Source organism: Oncorhynchus kisutch, unplaced genomic scaffold, assembly GCF_002021735.2.
Source record: "Oncorhynchus kisutch isolate 150728-3 unplaced genomic scaffold, Okis_V2 scaffold2547, whole genome shotgun sequence".
NCBI lineage: Eukaryota > Metazoa > Chordata > Actinopteri > Salmoniformes > Salmonidae > Oncorhynchus > Oncorhynchus kisutch.
Window position 1 is genome coordinate 11,833 of NW_022264492.1, and position 16,423 is coordinate 28,255.

The window sequence follows — 16,423 nt, forward strand, 5'->3', positions numbered from 1 at the left end:
CACCCACAATACAGACCCGGCTTCTTCCCACCTGGAGGTTGAGGACATCACCCCTAAGACAGAGGCAGATCCGGCTTCTTCCCACCTGGAGGTTGTGGACATCACCACTAACACAGAGGCAGATCCGGGTTCTTCCCACCTGGAGGTTCAAGACATCACCACTAACACAGAGGCAGATCCGGCTTCTTCCCACCTGGAGGTTCAAGACATCACCACTAACACAGAGGCAGATCCGGCTTCTTTCCACCTGAATGTGGTGGACATCACCCCTAATACAGAGGCAGATCCGGCTTCTTCCCACCTGAATGTGGTGGACATCACCCCTTCTACTGAGGCAGAGCCCATCTCTTCCCTCTTGGAGGTTGTGGACGTCACACCTGAAGAAAGGACTCTCACGATGGATGCCTTCGCCACTCTGCCAGCTGACATCCAAGCAGGTGAGTAACACTTAGAGAGCACTCTGACAGGTGTCGTTTGTCATGACATCTTAGTAGAACCTTTCAACTGGCCAGTCAGTCCTTCTCCAAAGCTACGGTTTGCATTAGTTTACATTCTGATTCTCTTTTTTCCCTTTCCAGAGGATGTTGCTGTGGTCATCCCGGATGTCACCCCACACGTCACCAAGGATGTGACACTGGATGTTCCATGCAGAGCTAGAAAAGGGGCAGTCCGGCGATTATTTTGCAGACTTTGGAGGGCAGTGTGCTGCTGCGCCTGCCACAAGGAAGAGGACGAACAATATTAATTATTCATTACACCTGCAGAAAAGGGATTGAACCATAGAGCATTAAATTATTCACATTATAATTGAACTCAATTCTGCTTTTCTTCTGTTTACTACTTAATTTCAGAACTTTTCTATAAACTTTCACTTTGCAAGTGTGGATTAGGTTGTGTAAATAAGTGGGACACATCCCAATTTTGATGCTTTGAATAATTTACTTTGTACATTTAAAAAAAAACATGTCTTATTTGACAACAAAAAACGGAGGGCGCTCAACCAACGTTGAGTTGAGGTGCAACCAAATATTTGCAATCATCGTAGAAAAGGAAAAAGCCCAACTCTTGCTCACTATAAAAAATGCATTGTTTTATTCAAGCAAGGTTAAAAGATCTTTGACGATATGCAAGTTCTGTTTGCTCAGTAAAAGGGTGACCCAGACTCACCCTGGTTCTTGAGGGTTGAAGACAGTGAAAAATGATCATTAAGTAAATGGGACTTTTCAATTATTGAATAAAAATCTTTAATGAACATGAATTTAAATACAATTGACTTGAGGATTTAGAGCAGGCAGGCTGACTGGCTAGCCCTGAAAGCCCTCTGCCTCTACCTCTGTGTGGTTCATCTCAACCAAGAGCTTGTGTGGGTTGTCTTTCTCTGTGGGTGTGAATCACTATGACCTCTCCCTCTGCCTGCCATTTGGTTGATCAGAAGCCTTCTGCTCTTTCTTGCTCACATGAACAGGAGGAATGGCCTCTGGGGTAACCTCCTCCTCTATCTAACACCTCTTCCCCCTCCTCTTTCTGGCTGTGTTCGACTGAGGTCACTCGTTCTCTCTCCCTGGGTGTTGGATAGTTCCTCCTCCTCTGTGTCTTTGTGATGGTGGAGGGAGTTATCCTGTTCCGGCTCCCTCTAAGGGGGTATATCGTAATCTCTTTCGGTGTGTTGAGGGGTTCAGTGGTTTTGGAGGGAGTCTGAAGTTCGATCTCTAGCGATGAGTGTGGGGTCTGTCAAATCAAATCAAATGTATTTTTATAGCCCTTCGAACATCAGCTGATATCTCAAAGTGCTGCACAGAAACCCAGCCTAAAACCCCAAACAGCAAGCAATGCAGGTGTAGAAGCACGGCTCGGAAAAACTCCCTAGTAAGGCCAAAACCTAGGAAGAAACCTTGAGAGGAACCAGGCTATGAGGGGTGGCCAGTCCTCTTCTGGCTGTGCCAGATTATTAAGAGTAACTACTGCAGCATAAATACTGGAGGCTGAGACAGGAGGGGTCAGGAGACACTGTGGCCCCATCTGATGATACCCCAGACAGGGCCAAACAGGAAGGATATAACCCCACACCACTAGAGGGATATCTTCAACCACCAACTTACCATCCTGAGACAAGGCCGAGTATAGCCCACAAAGATCTCCGCCACGGCACAACCCAAAAGGGCGCGCCAACCCAGACAGGAAGATCACGTCAGTGACTCAACCTACTCAAGTGACGCACCCCTCCTAAGGACGGCATGGAAGAGCACCAGTAAGAAAATTGATATACAACATCCCCACTAAAAATGTTTAAATGCTCAGGAATTTCGACAAAATATGCACAAATTTATATATAACATGGCTACAAACTATGAAACGAGCTCACGAAATGTAAAACGTCCACGTAATGTAATATACATCCACAATTTTTAAAGTTTTGGATGTTATGATGATATTCCCTGGAGGTTGGGGCCCACAGGGCAGGTGCCCTGCGTGCCCATTCGGTAATCTGGCCCTGATCATCAAGTTAAACCACAGGTATTGTTGTTACACATCCTCACACTGTCTTGGAGGATAAAACTGAGACTGTAGCCAGCTTCCATTTTACCTCATTTTATTGTCCAAAGAATGTTCCCATAGTCCAGAAGTATTGGATGAAAATCCACAATGTTGGTGCCATACCGGAGCACTGACCAATCTGTCTCCAAAAGAGGACTGCTGGTTTTGAGGATGGTGTGGAGGTCAGTGGTTGATGATCTGAGCACCCCCTGAGATGGTGAGTATGGTTTCAGTAGACCACTATTGAGCTGGTAGATCAGATAGGAGCTTCGAGGAAAGGTAATTTAGTGCTTTGAATGTGGTTCATATGGCCTTATAGTGGATTCAGAACTTGGACAAGGAGTCAATGCAGTTTAAAGATGCATTTACATGGGGGTTGGATGATAGTGTCAAATTTCTTAGAATTAGAGAAAATATTGGGAGTTTGGGGGCTGGAGGGGATAATAGTCAAGTTGGGAAATGTGCAAATATTTACATACAAATATATAGTCAAGTTGGGGATGATTCAGATATTCCTGTTGAAAAAGAGAAAAGACAGAAAGATATAATCTTACAGTATTGTAACGTTCTGGGTGTAGTGGGTGAGAAGTCAGGCGCAGGAAGCAGAGAGTTCAGGGTAGTGCTAATTTAATGCACAAAACGGTGAACATAAGCCAACCCCACGAAGACACAGGGGCTTAAACTGTCCAGCAAAACCCACGAAATGGGAAACATGTAACCCACAGACGTGCACACAAGTTACACAAAACAATCCCGCACAAAGAGCAGGCGGGCCGGCTGGCTAATAAAGCCCAAGTAATCAGCAAATACACAACAGGTGTAACCAATAAACAGACAAGGAGGGGGAGGAAAGAATCAGTGGCAGCTAGTAGGCCGGTGATGACGACCGCCGAGCGCCACCCGAACGGGAAGGGGAGCCACCTTCGGTAAGAGTTGTGACAAGTATATTAAATTCATCCCTTTGGGCCAAAACTGGTTGAATAAACTTTTCCACCTCATTTCAACAACAAGAAAATCTATGTGATGACGGTGAATCAACGCTGAAAACTCAATTGGATTTTTTTCACCCAACTTTTAACCAGCATTTTTGGTTCCCAAATTTAAATCAAAACTAGACATTGATCTGATGTCTGTGCCCAGTGGGATTGGATTTCTGTAATCATATCAGCTTGTTACACTTCTTCTAATCATCCAGAGATAATGTACCTTTCCTTGAGGTTAACCTTTGAGATGACCTCCCTCAAGGATTCTCTCTCTTTCCTCGGAGCAAATTTGTCCCACATTTTAGGAAAGTCGCCATTGGTGGCCATGTTGCTCAAGATATTCCGACCATGATGCCTGTGGACAAAGACATGAATATCATCTTAAACGTGCAACATATCAAATCATTTCTGCTGTCTGTGATTAAAAACAGTACTCAATTGATGGCAACCTGAGAAAAAATAAGACATACATTAGGTAGAATTTGCAAGAGGGTCAGTTTGAGCAATGTACCGCATTACCTGATCTACAAATCATCTCAACAATATAACAACTGGGTTTTAACCATTCGTTATTATGAAAATCTAAGCGAATCTGCACAACACTTGGCTCAGACCATTGTGATCAAGTAGGGTTGTCTTCATTAGGCACCAAACAGATGGAAGGAAACTGAATCAGGTACTGACTATTTGGACTCATTTGCATTTGTAATTTTTACACCAATTTCGTGGTATCCAATAGGTAGTTACAGTCTTTGCCCATCGCTGCAACTCCCGTAAATACTCTGGAGATGCGAAGGTCGAGAGCCGTGCGTCCTCCGAAACACAACCCAGCCAAGCCGTACTGCTTCTTGGGCAAAGACTGTAACTACCTATTGGATACCACGAAATTGGTGTAAAAATTACAAATGCAAATGAGTCCAAATAGTCAGTACCTGATTCAGTTTCCTTCCATCTGTTTGGTGCCTAATGAAGACAACCCTACTTGATCACAATGGTCTGAGCCAAGTGTTGTGCAGATTCGCTTAGATTTTCATAATAACGAATGGTTAAAACCCAGTTGTTATATTGCTCGCTTAACCTGGAAGCACCAATGTGTCGGAGGAAACACCATACACCTGCCGACCGTGTCCGTGCATTGCACCCCGCCCACCACAGGAGGTCGCTAGTTGGCAATGGGAGAAGAACATCCCTCCCGGCCAAACATCCCGGCTAAGCTTTTGGCTTTTTAACTTTCAAACCCACATGGGTGCCTGGACTTGGATTGTCCTATGCCACGTAGCACTTCTTTGTGTTTATAATTTTTCCTTTTTGTTTTCAATTACTATTCCCCTCCAAGAGAACCTGTGGTTGTTTTGGAATACCTAAAATCCGCAATTCAATCCATGACACCCTTTAGCATAGATGCTGTAGACAGACGACAATGTGGCTTTTAAAGTCAATTTCAATTTGTATTCGTGGTAAACGCTGCAGATGTTGACTCAAGACTAAATTACCTTTAAAAGCTGCATTGTCGGCGATCTAGTGCTTTAGCGAGCCATGGATTGAATCCCGGCCTTAACTGTTATGTTGAAGCAAGCTACTTTACAGGAGGAACTTCCCACCTGACTTCCTGTGAAGGGTCCACAGCCAGTTTACTGACGGCAATCAAGAAACGGTCAGTGAGGTTTTTCTTCCCCGACAGGAGACGAGCCGTCCCCATGACCTCAGCCAGTCTCTCCAGGTGCTGAGCAGTGCAGCTCCTCACCGCAGCGTTACGGTGGCTGAGGAAGGAAAAACAGAGCACATCAGTTACATATCATAGAGATAGATGAGTTAGGAGATGAATGATAATGGATTGTATTGATGAAGTCTCATCGATGGATCAAAATGTTCGGTAAGACTTTATATTAAGGTCCCTTAATATACCATTTATAAACTGTTTGTAAAGAGTTTACTTACCATTTATGAATCATTATTCCTACCTTTGTAAATGTCAATAAGAAATCTATAAATAGTTATTTACACATTTAAAAACGCTATTTTAAATGATTTGTTCATGAGGTGTTTGATCATAGTATGTTCACAATTTGTAAATGATTAATAATGTACTACTAATGTACTATAAACCAGTTATAAAGGAGTTACTGTCAAGGCATTTGTTAATGGTTGATTAATGGTTTGACTCACCATTTATATACATATTTATAAATGTATTTATAAATGTCACAAATGGTGTATTTATTAATGAGTGCATTTATGAATGTGAGTACATGTACTTACGAATACCTCAGTGCCTCACTAATAGCCCCTAATCTAAAGTGTTCACTATATATACTTTATAAATGTTTATAAATGACTTGTTACTCCCCAAACGCTAGCACACATCAGTAGACAGTACCTCTCCACCAATGGCTAAAAATAATCTAAATAACGCAATGGTAAAATAAGAAGTACACAACACAAGGAAGTATAAGACATAACAAAAAAATGTGATTCTATTGAAATGTGACGTCTAGCGTTGGGGTGAGTTGCTGCCGGAAGTGTTGTGGAATAACCTAGCATGCTGATGAAAAAGGCAGTTCATTAAAAACTAGCAGTATTTCAATCTTTTCAATTTTGAGGCTTGGATAATGGGTTAATTTGTGGAAATCCGGATCTACCCCTTAGTGAGTGTTAATTGACCCCTCTCCCTCTTTACCTCAGCCCACCGACCAGCAGGGCATTCATGACACGTGTAGGGGTGCAGCTCTGCACCATGTGACCCAGGGCAAAGTTGGCACCCTGCCGGATGAAGGCGTTGGCCTCGCTGGCTTTGTGCAGCAGCACGCGTGCCGTCCCCTCCACCTCACTGTCCATGGCCCTCTGGAGGTGGACGTACATGTCACCCAGTGGGGCCATGGCAGCACAGGACACTGCAGAGCGCAGGTTCTTCACCTGAATCATAATAACACACACAGGACCAGCTATTAATGTTGAGCAGTACAACCCAAAAACATCAGAAACATGACACAATAATTTGACTTGTTCTCCAAATGTAGCACATTTGTGCAGATGAATGAATAGGGCAGTGAATGAATACAGCTACCTCATTTATAATGGCAAGACAGATATCATGGAGTTTAGGCATCAGTATGTCCATGTGGTTCTGAGCCATCACACGGAGAAAGGTCAAGCCCTCGATCTTCTTCTCCCTGCATTTCAGTGAAAGAAACGTAAGCATTTTCCACAACATTTTCCAAAAACATTATCATGATGTTCATCAATTAGGACTCTGGTCTCTTAATTTCAGAAGTTTCTAGGCTCTGTAGCTCAAATCTACTTTTCCAAGGACACTACACTGTGCTTCCTTTAGCCTAGCTCCATTGGTCTTGTCTACAGTGAATGCTCACCAGTCATCAGAGGCAGAGTGGAGCAGCTTGAAGGTCTTAGTCAGGGCCTGCTCTGGGTTGGACAGGGGCTGCAATCTGGCCTGGTTCTTAATTTGGCCCTTTGGCTCACTGGCTGCCATCTTGTCTATGGGTTGACAGCAGACATCTATCTCTCTATGAACTGTATGTATTTATTTATGTATTTACTAATTTCCATATCTGTTTGTAGCTTTTAACACTAGTTCATTATGATATCATTTTAAATTTAGCACATATATTTTTGGTGCTCTCCCTGCTCAGAAACAGGGTCCAATTAACCTTGAGTAAAAGTTATCTCACTGTGAAACAGGCAAATCAAGTGTGGAAAAATTTCTTATCCCTGGGCTAAAGCCATTTGTGTCCCTTCACTTCCTACTGTCTTTCTATCACTCTACCTAGCTTCATCTCCCTGTCTTATTTACATTTGTGTGAATACATGAGAGGGACTGACCTGAGCCGGTGGCAGCCTTTGGCAGGCTAAGGAACCTTATAGGCCGAGGCTGTTTGCTCCTGGGCTTGGTAGGAGGGGGAGCAGGGGTCCGGGGTCCCGACATCCAAGTAGTCACGGAGCTCTGCAGGGGTGTTCATATCCACTGAGCTCAGGCTTCCCAGAGAGCTGGTTGCTATTTCCCCCGTGGACATGGCCGAGCCCAAACTTCTCCTGCCCATGGCCTTCACCTCATGTTCCACCTTTGGTGTAGACCAGAAAAGAAAGCTCCCATCATAGAAATACATATAGAACTAGTATATACATAAACTAATACAGAGAGATCCTGTATTCTAGGATCTATTCTATCATGCTGTTTAAACCGATACCCCCTGTATTTAGCCTCGTTATTGTTATGTCATTGTGTTACTTTAATTATTATTACTTTTTACTTTAGTTTATTTGGTAAATATTTTCTTAACTCTTCTTGAACTGCACTATTGGTTTCACGGTAAGGTCTACACTTGTTGTGTTCGGCACATGTGACAAATAAAGTTTGATTTGATTTTAAGACATGGAACCACTATCTGTTTTGGCAATTTATCAGTCCAAGTATAATTCTGAACTGCAAATGTTCACATTTACAATAAATTCGAAGTCCATCCTACCTTCCAGGCCTCCTCCTTCAGGTGAGGCTCGATGTCCCTCACCTCCTCCATCAGGTCAATGGGTCCGTTGTTGTCAGCACAGCCCTGATCCGACTGGACTTTCAGGGCTTTGACTCCCCGCCTGCCCTTCTTCTTCTTGCCCCTCTTGGAGGGAGCTCCAGTGGGAGGGATGGGAACAGGCCACACGCTACTGCTGCTGAATGACTTATTTACCTGGATGGACTCCAGAGAGTGAGTTCCGGGTCGAACTTGGGCTCCGTCCACCCCCACCACGTTCTTCAGTGGGGCCAGAGCTATGTGCTCAAGCCTTCGTGGCAAAGGCCTCGGTGGAGCTTTCGGCCGCGGAATGCACTGAATAGAGGGGACGAAGTGGTGCGCGAAGGTGCTGCCAACCCCGATGAGAGCAGTCCGGACATAATTCTCATGGATAGCACTTATCTTTCTTTGCTTTGCTTCCATGGCCTCTCTCTCAGCTCTCTGCATCTGCAGAAGTCTGGCATCACTGATGAAGCCACGATGGCCCTCTGAGATTGGGTAGCTCTCCTGATAGCCCTGGATCACAATGATACAGTATGAAATGTATAACAGAAGTGAAGTAGGCAAAATAGTTTCTACAGTGTGTCATGAAAAACTTTTAAGCTAAAGATTTTATGGATGTAGGGCTACTGTATGTCTATGAAACCACAAAATAAACAGTGATATTTTTGGAAAAAAAATTGAAAAACTGATGAGCCTTACAAAACTTGAAAACTTGTCCTGGTCATCCTGTTGGTTTAAAGCCATGTTTTGCTTCCTCAGGTTTTCGATGACGCTCTTCATCTGTGAGTTCTTCTTCTGGAGTTTGTCAAACTCACTTGATTTTCTCCCTCGATAAGCCATTGATGATAAATATTAACACTCTCAAAATAAGAACTTAACCTATCTCTGTGAGAGATCTATCATGAAATGAAATGTTGCTTGTCAGATGGAACCAGCAATGATATCATGGCAAGGCTTCCGTTACATTGTGATGTCATAATGGGGTCTGTTGACAGTGCTGAGCACATCAGCACATGAACATTAATGAAAGCTTTTTGATTCCCATATAAAATCATGAATGTGGTGAATTTGTAAATATATATATATATAAACTCAGCAAAAAAAAAATAAATCCAAGCCACTTCACAGATCTTCATTGTAAAGGGTTTAAACACTGTTTCCCATGTTTCCCACGCACAATCCCTACATCAGTGCTCAGACTACCCGCAATAATCTGAGAGGCTGAACTGAGGGCTTGTAGGCCTGTTGTAAGGCAGGTCCTCATTAGACATCACCGGCAACAGCGTCGCCTATGGGCACAAACCCACCGTCGCTGGACCAGAAAGGACTGCCAAAAAGTGCTCTTCACTGACGAGTCGCGGTTTCGTCTCACCAGGGGTGATGGTCAGATTTACGTTTATCGTTGAAGGAATGAGCGTTACACCGAGGCCTGTACTCTGGAGCGATATCGATTTGGACGCAGTGTGTCACAGCATCATCGGACTAAGCTTGTTGTCATTGCAGGCAGTCTCAACGCTGTGTATTACAGGGAAGACATCCTCCTCCCTCATGTGGTACACTTCCTGCAGGCTCATCCTGACATGACCCTCCAGCATGACAATGCCACCAGCCATACTGCTCGTTCTGTGCATGATTTCCTGCAAGACAGGAATATCAGTGTTCTGCCATGGTCAGCGAAGAGCCCGGATCTCAATCCCATTGAGCACATCTGGGACCTGTTGGATCGGAGGGTGAGAGCTAGGGCCATTCCCCCCAGAAATGTCTGGGAACTTGCAGGTACCTAGGTGGAAGAGTGGGGTAACATGGTACAGCAAGAACTGGCAAATCTGGTGCAGTCCATGAGGAGGAGACGCACTGCAGTACTTAATGCAGTTGATGGCCACACCAGATACTGACTGTTACTTTTGATTTTGACCATTGATTTTGATTATTCCATTTCTTTTAGTCAAATTTCTGTGGAACTGGTTCAGTTTATGTCTCAGTTGTTGAATCTTGTTATGTTCATACAAATATTTACACATGTTAAGTTTGCTGAAAATAAAAGCAATTGACAGTGAGAGGATATTTCTTTTTTTGCTGAGTTTATATATATATATACACTGTATACAGTTGAAGTCGGAAGTTTACATACACCTTAGCCAAATACATTTAAACTCAGTTTTTCACAACTCCTGAAATTTAATCCTAGTAAAAATCCCCTGTTTTAGGTCAGTTAGGATCACCACTTTATTTTAAGAATGTGAAATGTCAGAATAATAGTAGAGAGATTGATTTATTTCAGCTTGTATTTCTTTCATCACATTCCCAGTGGGTCAGAAGTTTACCTACACTCAATTAGTATTTGGTAGCATTGCCTTTAAATTGTTTAACTTGGGTCAAACGTTATGGGTAGCCTTCCAAAAGCTTCCCACAATAAGTTGTGTGAATTTTGGCCCATTCCTCCTGACAGAGCTGGTGTAACTGAGACATGTTTGTAGGCCTTCTTGCTCGCACACGCTTTTTCAGTTCTGCCCACACATTTTCTATAGGATTGAGGTCAGGGCTTTGTGATGGCCACTCCAATACCTTGCCTTTGTTGTCCAAACTTTTTATGGCCGCAGGGGCCGTATTGAGTAGCTTGGATTAAAAGGTGCCCATTGTAAACGGCCAGCTCCTCAGTCTCAGTTCCTAATATAAGCATATTATTATTAGTATTGGATAGAAAACACTCTAAAGTTTCCAAAACAAATATTGTCTGTGAGTATAACAGAACTGATATTGCAGGCGAAACCCTGAGGAAAATCAAAACAGGAAGTGGCTTCTATTTTGAAAACTCCATGTTCCATAGGCTCCCCTTGCTCCATTTAAAGGGATATCAACCATATTCCCTTTCCTATCGCTTCCTCAAGGTGTCAACAGTCTTCAGACATAGTTTCAGGCTTTTATTTTGAAAAATGAGCCAGACAGATAAAATCGTGTAAAGTGGTCACATGAGTTTTGCTTGCGCAACAGAGTTTGGACAGCTATTGCTTTTCCCTCTCCTACTGTGAAAGACATTTGCGGTTGATATATTATTGATTATAGATTTTAAAAACAACCTGAGGATTGATTATAAAAAACGTTTGACATGTTTCTGTGGACATTATGGAAACGATTTGGAATTTGTCTGCGTTGTCGTGACCGCTCTTTCCTGTGGATTTCTGAACATAATGCGCCAAACAAACGGAGGTATTTTGGATATAAAAATAATGTTATGGAACAAAATGAACATTTGTTGTGTAACTGGGAGACTGGTGAGTGAAAACATCCGAAGATCAAAGGTAAACGATTAATTGAATTGCTTTTCTGATTTTCGTGACCAAGCTACTTGATGCTAAGTGTACTTAATGTTTTGTCGAGCGATCGATAAACTTACACAAACACTTGGATTGCTTTCGCTGTAAAGCATAATTTCAAAATCTGACATGACAGGTGGATTAACAAAAGGCTAAACTGTGTTTTCCTATATTGCACTTGTGATTTCATGAATATAAATATTTTTTTGTAATGTTTATTGAATGTAGCGCTATGCTATACAGCGGTTGTTGATGACACTTATCCCGTTAACGGGATTGCAGCCATAACAAGTTAAGCCCTTCTCTTAACATGTATGGCCCCAAAACATAATCAAGCAGCTGACCAATTACGCAAGACTTTAGTTCGAAGTTAACTGAGATGAATCAACAACTGGATACATTTCTTTATTTCTAAAGTGAAACTATCCTCCGCATTGGAGTATCTCTACAAGTACAAGTTTAACCAGTATTTCAGTTGTTTTTACCGTCCCATGAAGAAGTGCGGCAGGCCTGTGAGGGAGGATCCTACAGCCATGAGGAAACAGCCCTTAGCAATGAACCTGGGCCGGTGCAGCTTCGCCCCAAAATGGCTGACCACAGCCAGGAACAGCAGGTTACCTGCAAGAAACCACAACACTGCAGTAGTCAGGAATAGCAAATTATAAACACTGTTATTTTTTAAACTAAAAATGACATATCAGTTTGGATACTAGGCTGCAACAACATAGCATCAAATACAACAATGTTAGGGGTTTGACAGTAGAGTCATGGACAAACGCCAGTCAATCAATTAATAGGAACAACTATAAAACTGGACAGTATTGAGAGCAGACTCTGATTGAACCACAAAAAAAATGGATCATACTGTAGTCTGTATCTGGTTTTTACTACATGAATTCTCAAGCAACTCAATGTTATTGTTGAAACCCATCTCAAAGCTGCCGTCTATAAGTCCGATGAGAGAGCTGGACAGGTCAAAGTGTCTCTCTGAGTGATGGCACTCTTCATGTAGGTCCCTGACAGAGCTTTGGTGAAGGAGTCGAACTACAGGGCCACGATGAACTGCTGACAAACACAAGAGAGAGAACATTAGTGTGTGTTTGTCCGTGTGTATGTGCATGCGTGGATGCGTGTGCAGACAGAGTACATGTGTAGCTGAGGTGGCCTGAAATAGTAAAAAGAACGGACACAAGTTTACGTCTGCAAAGTTCTGCCGCTTTCTTTATTTTGAAGAATATTTTTTTTCTCTTGTTCAATTGTCTATTTTCTTGTTAGTACTTTGAAAATATTCACATCAAACAAGTGCACACTTTAAATTAAACAACATAAATGCACTTTACCTAAAGCAGAATTAAAAAATGTTCCACAAATAACCCTGTCTTAGTGTACGGTTTCACATGAAAACCACAATGTATTTCACATTCATACAATAGAAACATCTATATATGAAACCATAAATAACTGAATGTTTCTCTATATACCTCTACCTCTATAGAAAAGTGACAACAATACATTCAGCTTTAAGATAGTGGCACCTCCAGAAAATCGTCTCTCTCTCACTGTATGCACTAAAAGTCCACCAGACTGAGCGTGCTCGGCTAGTTTACCAGCTAGTGAGCACAATTTTACACAAAACAACCAATAACATGTAAAACCAACTCAGAAATCCCTAACAAATGGATTCTTGATAAAAAATCTCCTAGACAAAATCCAGTACAAGTCAGCTACTCAGTAAACATAGTCTTTGTGACTCGTAAATGTTTTTTTTTACCTCAGCTAGCATCAAGCTAGCATCAAGCTAACATATACTCCCACTCAATGTAAATCACGTTCTTCTCACTCAGTTCGACACAAAGCCAAAACAAATATCTGGACAACGTTGTTAAATAGCATGTTATTACATATTGTGTATATATTTGAACGTTTGAAGTGCTGTTACATACCTGTAATAGTAAAAGAACTGACACAGTTTACCTCTGTAAAGTTCTGGTCCTTATTCTGCAGAATGGTGAGCGCTTGACCAGAACTTAATGTTTCTCCTGCTACAACAGTGCAACAGCGCCATCTATTGGCCTGATGGACTGCTAACGCTAAAGTATGTAGAAAATCCCATTAAGATTCATTAAGACAAATACAGAAACAATTAGGGGGGATAAATAATAAATGGGTGTCTGTTTTTAGTGACTTTGTTTTCAACCCATTACACATGCACAATCATACATGTGCATTTAAAACATTATTAAGAACTTTGAGTGTGGAACTGCAGGGCGTTTATGCAAAAAACACATGAATTTCACATGAACACGGGAAGTGTACCAAAAACATGTTTTAATGTAATGTTATGTGAAGATAATGTGATAACATGTCAAGCAACATGTGATTACATTAAAGTACACATGTGAAAATGTGATCACGTTGTGTTCCAAAATTTAATTTGTGCTCACATAAAATGTAAGTTGAAATCATGTGGTTTTTCTGTAAGGGCAGGAATATAAGATGCATTTTGATGTGACATGATGTTACATGATCTTGAAAATGCAATGTTCTTTGAGGTTCTTCCATGTTCCTTTCCATGTATTTTCCATTTTACTTTCCCTCAGTCCTTTTCACTTTCCTTGTCAAAACAAGCTGTCCCCGTCAAGACTTATTGAGCTTCTGATGGATTTTAAACCATTCAACAAATAGTTTTATAATGAAGAGTAGACCCAAGTAAACACCCTGGATTCTTTACACAGACATTGAAAGGCAAAAATGTCGAATTTGGACTCATCAGACCAAAGGACATATTTCCACCAGTCTAAGGTCCATTGCTCATGTTTCTTGGCCCAAACAAGTCTTCTTATTTTTGGTGTCCGTCCTTTAGTAGTGGTTTCAATGGAGCAGTTCAACCATGAAAGTCTGATTCACGCAGTCTCCTCTGAACAGTGCATGTTGAGATGTGTGTGTTTCTTGAACTCTGTGAAGAATTTATTTGGGCTCCAATCTGAGGTGCAGTTCACTCTACTGAACTTATCCTCTGCAGCAAAGGTAACTCTGGGTCTTCCTCATGAGAGCCAGTTTCATCATTGCGCTTCATGGTTTTTGCGACTGCACTAGAAGAAACTTTCAAAGTTCTTAACATTTTCCGTATTGACTGACCTTCATGTCTTTAGTAATGATGGGATGTTGTTTCTCTTTGCTTATTTGAGCTGTTCTTGACATAATATGGACTTGGGTCTTTTACCAAATAGGGATATCTTCTGTAAACCATCCTTACCTTGTCACAACACAACCTGTTGGCTCAAACGCTTTATGAAGGAAAGAAATTCCAAAAATTAACTTTTAAGAAGGTACACCTGTTAGTTGAAAAACATTCCAGGTGACTACCTCATGAAAAGGTTGGAGAGAATGCCAAGAGTGTGCAAAGTGGTCAGGAAAAGGATGGCTACTTCGAAGATTCTCAAATATAAAATATATTTTGATTTGTTTAACACTTTTTGCTTACTGCATGATTCCAATTGTGCTATTTCATAGTTTTGATGTCTTCACTATTATTCTAAAATGTAAAAAATTGTAAAATTAAAGAAAAATCCTGAAATGAGTAGGTGTGTACTGGTACTGTATATATTGTGGCAATGCAAATATGTTACAATCCAAGGGTGCAAAGCTTTTGGAGACATACCCAGAAAGACTCACAGCTTTAATCGCTGCCAAAGGTGATTCTAACATGTATTGTGAATACTTATGTAATTAGATATTTCTGTATTTCATTTTCAATACATTTGAAAAAAAACTTTAAAACATGTTTTCACTTTGTCATTATGGGTATTGTCTGTAGCTGGGTGAGATGATAAAAAACTATAATTTAATCCATTTGGAATTCAGGCTGTAAGAAAACAAAATGAGGAATACGTTAAGGGGTATGAACACTTTCTGAAGGCACTTTATATCTGCAAGAAAGTGATAAATGAGTGACTCTTTGAAAGGGGGTCATATATACATTGCCTTATTAAAAATAAAAATAAAGCTATCGTGCTATAATCGGCATAGTTTCTCAGACCAAATCTTCATTCTGGTTTAAACAAAGCAATCTGATCATGCTCCAGTAAAATACACGCTACAGGGAATTAAAAAAAAGGCTTCTGCAAAGCACATATACATTGTCCAATCAACATCCACACATTGATTTCATTCTTCGGGTCTTATTCAAACACAAACACACGTGGAATAAAATGATCTTTCAGTGTCTTGTTGCAGGTTGTGCAATGTTCGAAAGTGTGTGAGAGATTAGCATTAATGTTTGTGTATGTGTGTGGGGTCAAGTTTGGACGGTCGTACATATGCAAATAGGCAAGATTGTACATTTCAGGTCCATGGACAGCAGCAATATCGGCATAGCGATATCTGTCATTCAGCACCACATGACAGTAGACAGCGGCCATCTCATGTGAAGTTGGCACTGGGGAAATCCCATGTAATGAGAAGCGAGGCCAAGGAGGCAAAAAGACTGAAGGAGAAGACTCCCACAAGAACTCTATGCTAAACTGTTCTGCCACATTCATTTCAAATGTTACATCTTTCGATTTGTAAATGATAGGGAATACATCTGCAATAATTGAAACTGATTATTCAAACTACACTGTACAGCTTTTGTGTGTCTGTGCATCATAGGTACAACAGTAAGCAATTCCGTTCTCAAATGTCTGTTTATTGTGAGAAACAAAAGGAAAAACACCTGTTAGACCATTACAATGCGGACTGTCATGCATTTTTACTATTACCAACAAGACAACGAAGTGATACGTGTCATGGAGACTAAAAACGGATACTTTCCAAACACCAAAAGTTCCTACGCTGAGCGATATTGTTTACTACACTATTATTCATACAATCCAAGTCATACGTTTATTGTCATTCATACTCTTATTTTTAAACGACATATCTTTTCAAAAGTGTCCATTCTGTCAATTCAGAGCATGGAAAAATATTGGAATAATGTGCTTAAGGGGACTGACACTCAAGCCGCACAACAGGATAACACAACAACCACTTTTCAATTGACAATCATTGCTTTAAATGGATGTGGTCGATA

General features: G+C 41.3%; 1 protein-coding gene across 8 annotated transcripts; it reads right to left on the reverse strand.

Moving 5' to 3' along the window:
* Positions 1 to 1,010: 1,010 nt before the first annotated feature.
* Positions 1,011 to 13,383, reverse strand: LOC116370433 (TOG array regulator of axonemal microtubules protein 1-like). 8 transcript variants are annotated; one of them, XR_004208737.1, is made up of 10 exons: positions 13,296 to 13,383; positions 12,218 to 12,417; positions 11,838 to 11,970; positions 8,738 to 8,865; positions 8,000 to 8,551; positions 7,356 to 7,594; positions 6,583 to 6,688; positions 6,196 to 6,431; positions 5,120 to 5,278; positions 3,742 to 3,873 (listed from the first exon to the last, which is right to left on the reverse strand). XR_004208737.1 is itself a non-coding variant. In XM_031819759.1 (7 exons), the coding sequence occupies exons 1-7, from the start codon at positions 7,456 to 7,458 to the stop codon at positions 1,710 to 1,712; spliced, it is 879 nt and encodes a 292-aa protein (XP_031675619.1). In that variant the 5' UTR covers positions 7,459 to 7,573; the 3' UTR covers positions 1,011 to 1,709. The 8 variants fall into 8 exon arrangements, 3 of the variants coding, with proteins under 3 accessions (XP_031675619.1, XP_031675620.1, XP_031675618.1); XR_004208736.1 differs by having other exon boundaries at positions 11,838 to 12,417; XR_004208738.1 differs by lacking the exon at positions 12,218 to 12,417 and having other exon boundaries at positions 13,296 to 13,368.
* Positions 13,384 to 16,423: the final 3,040 nt, after the last annotated feature.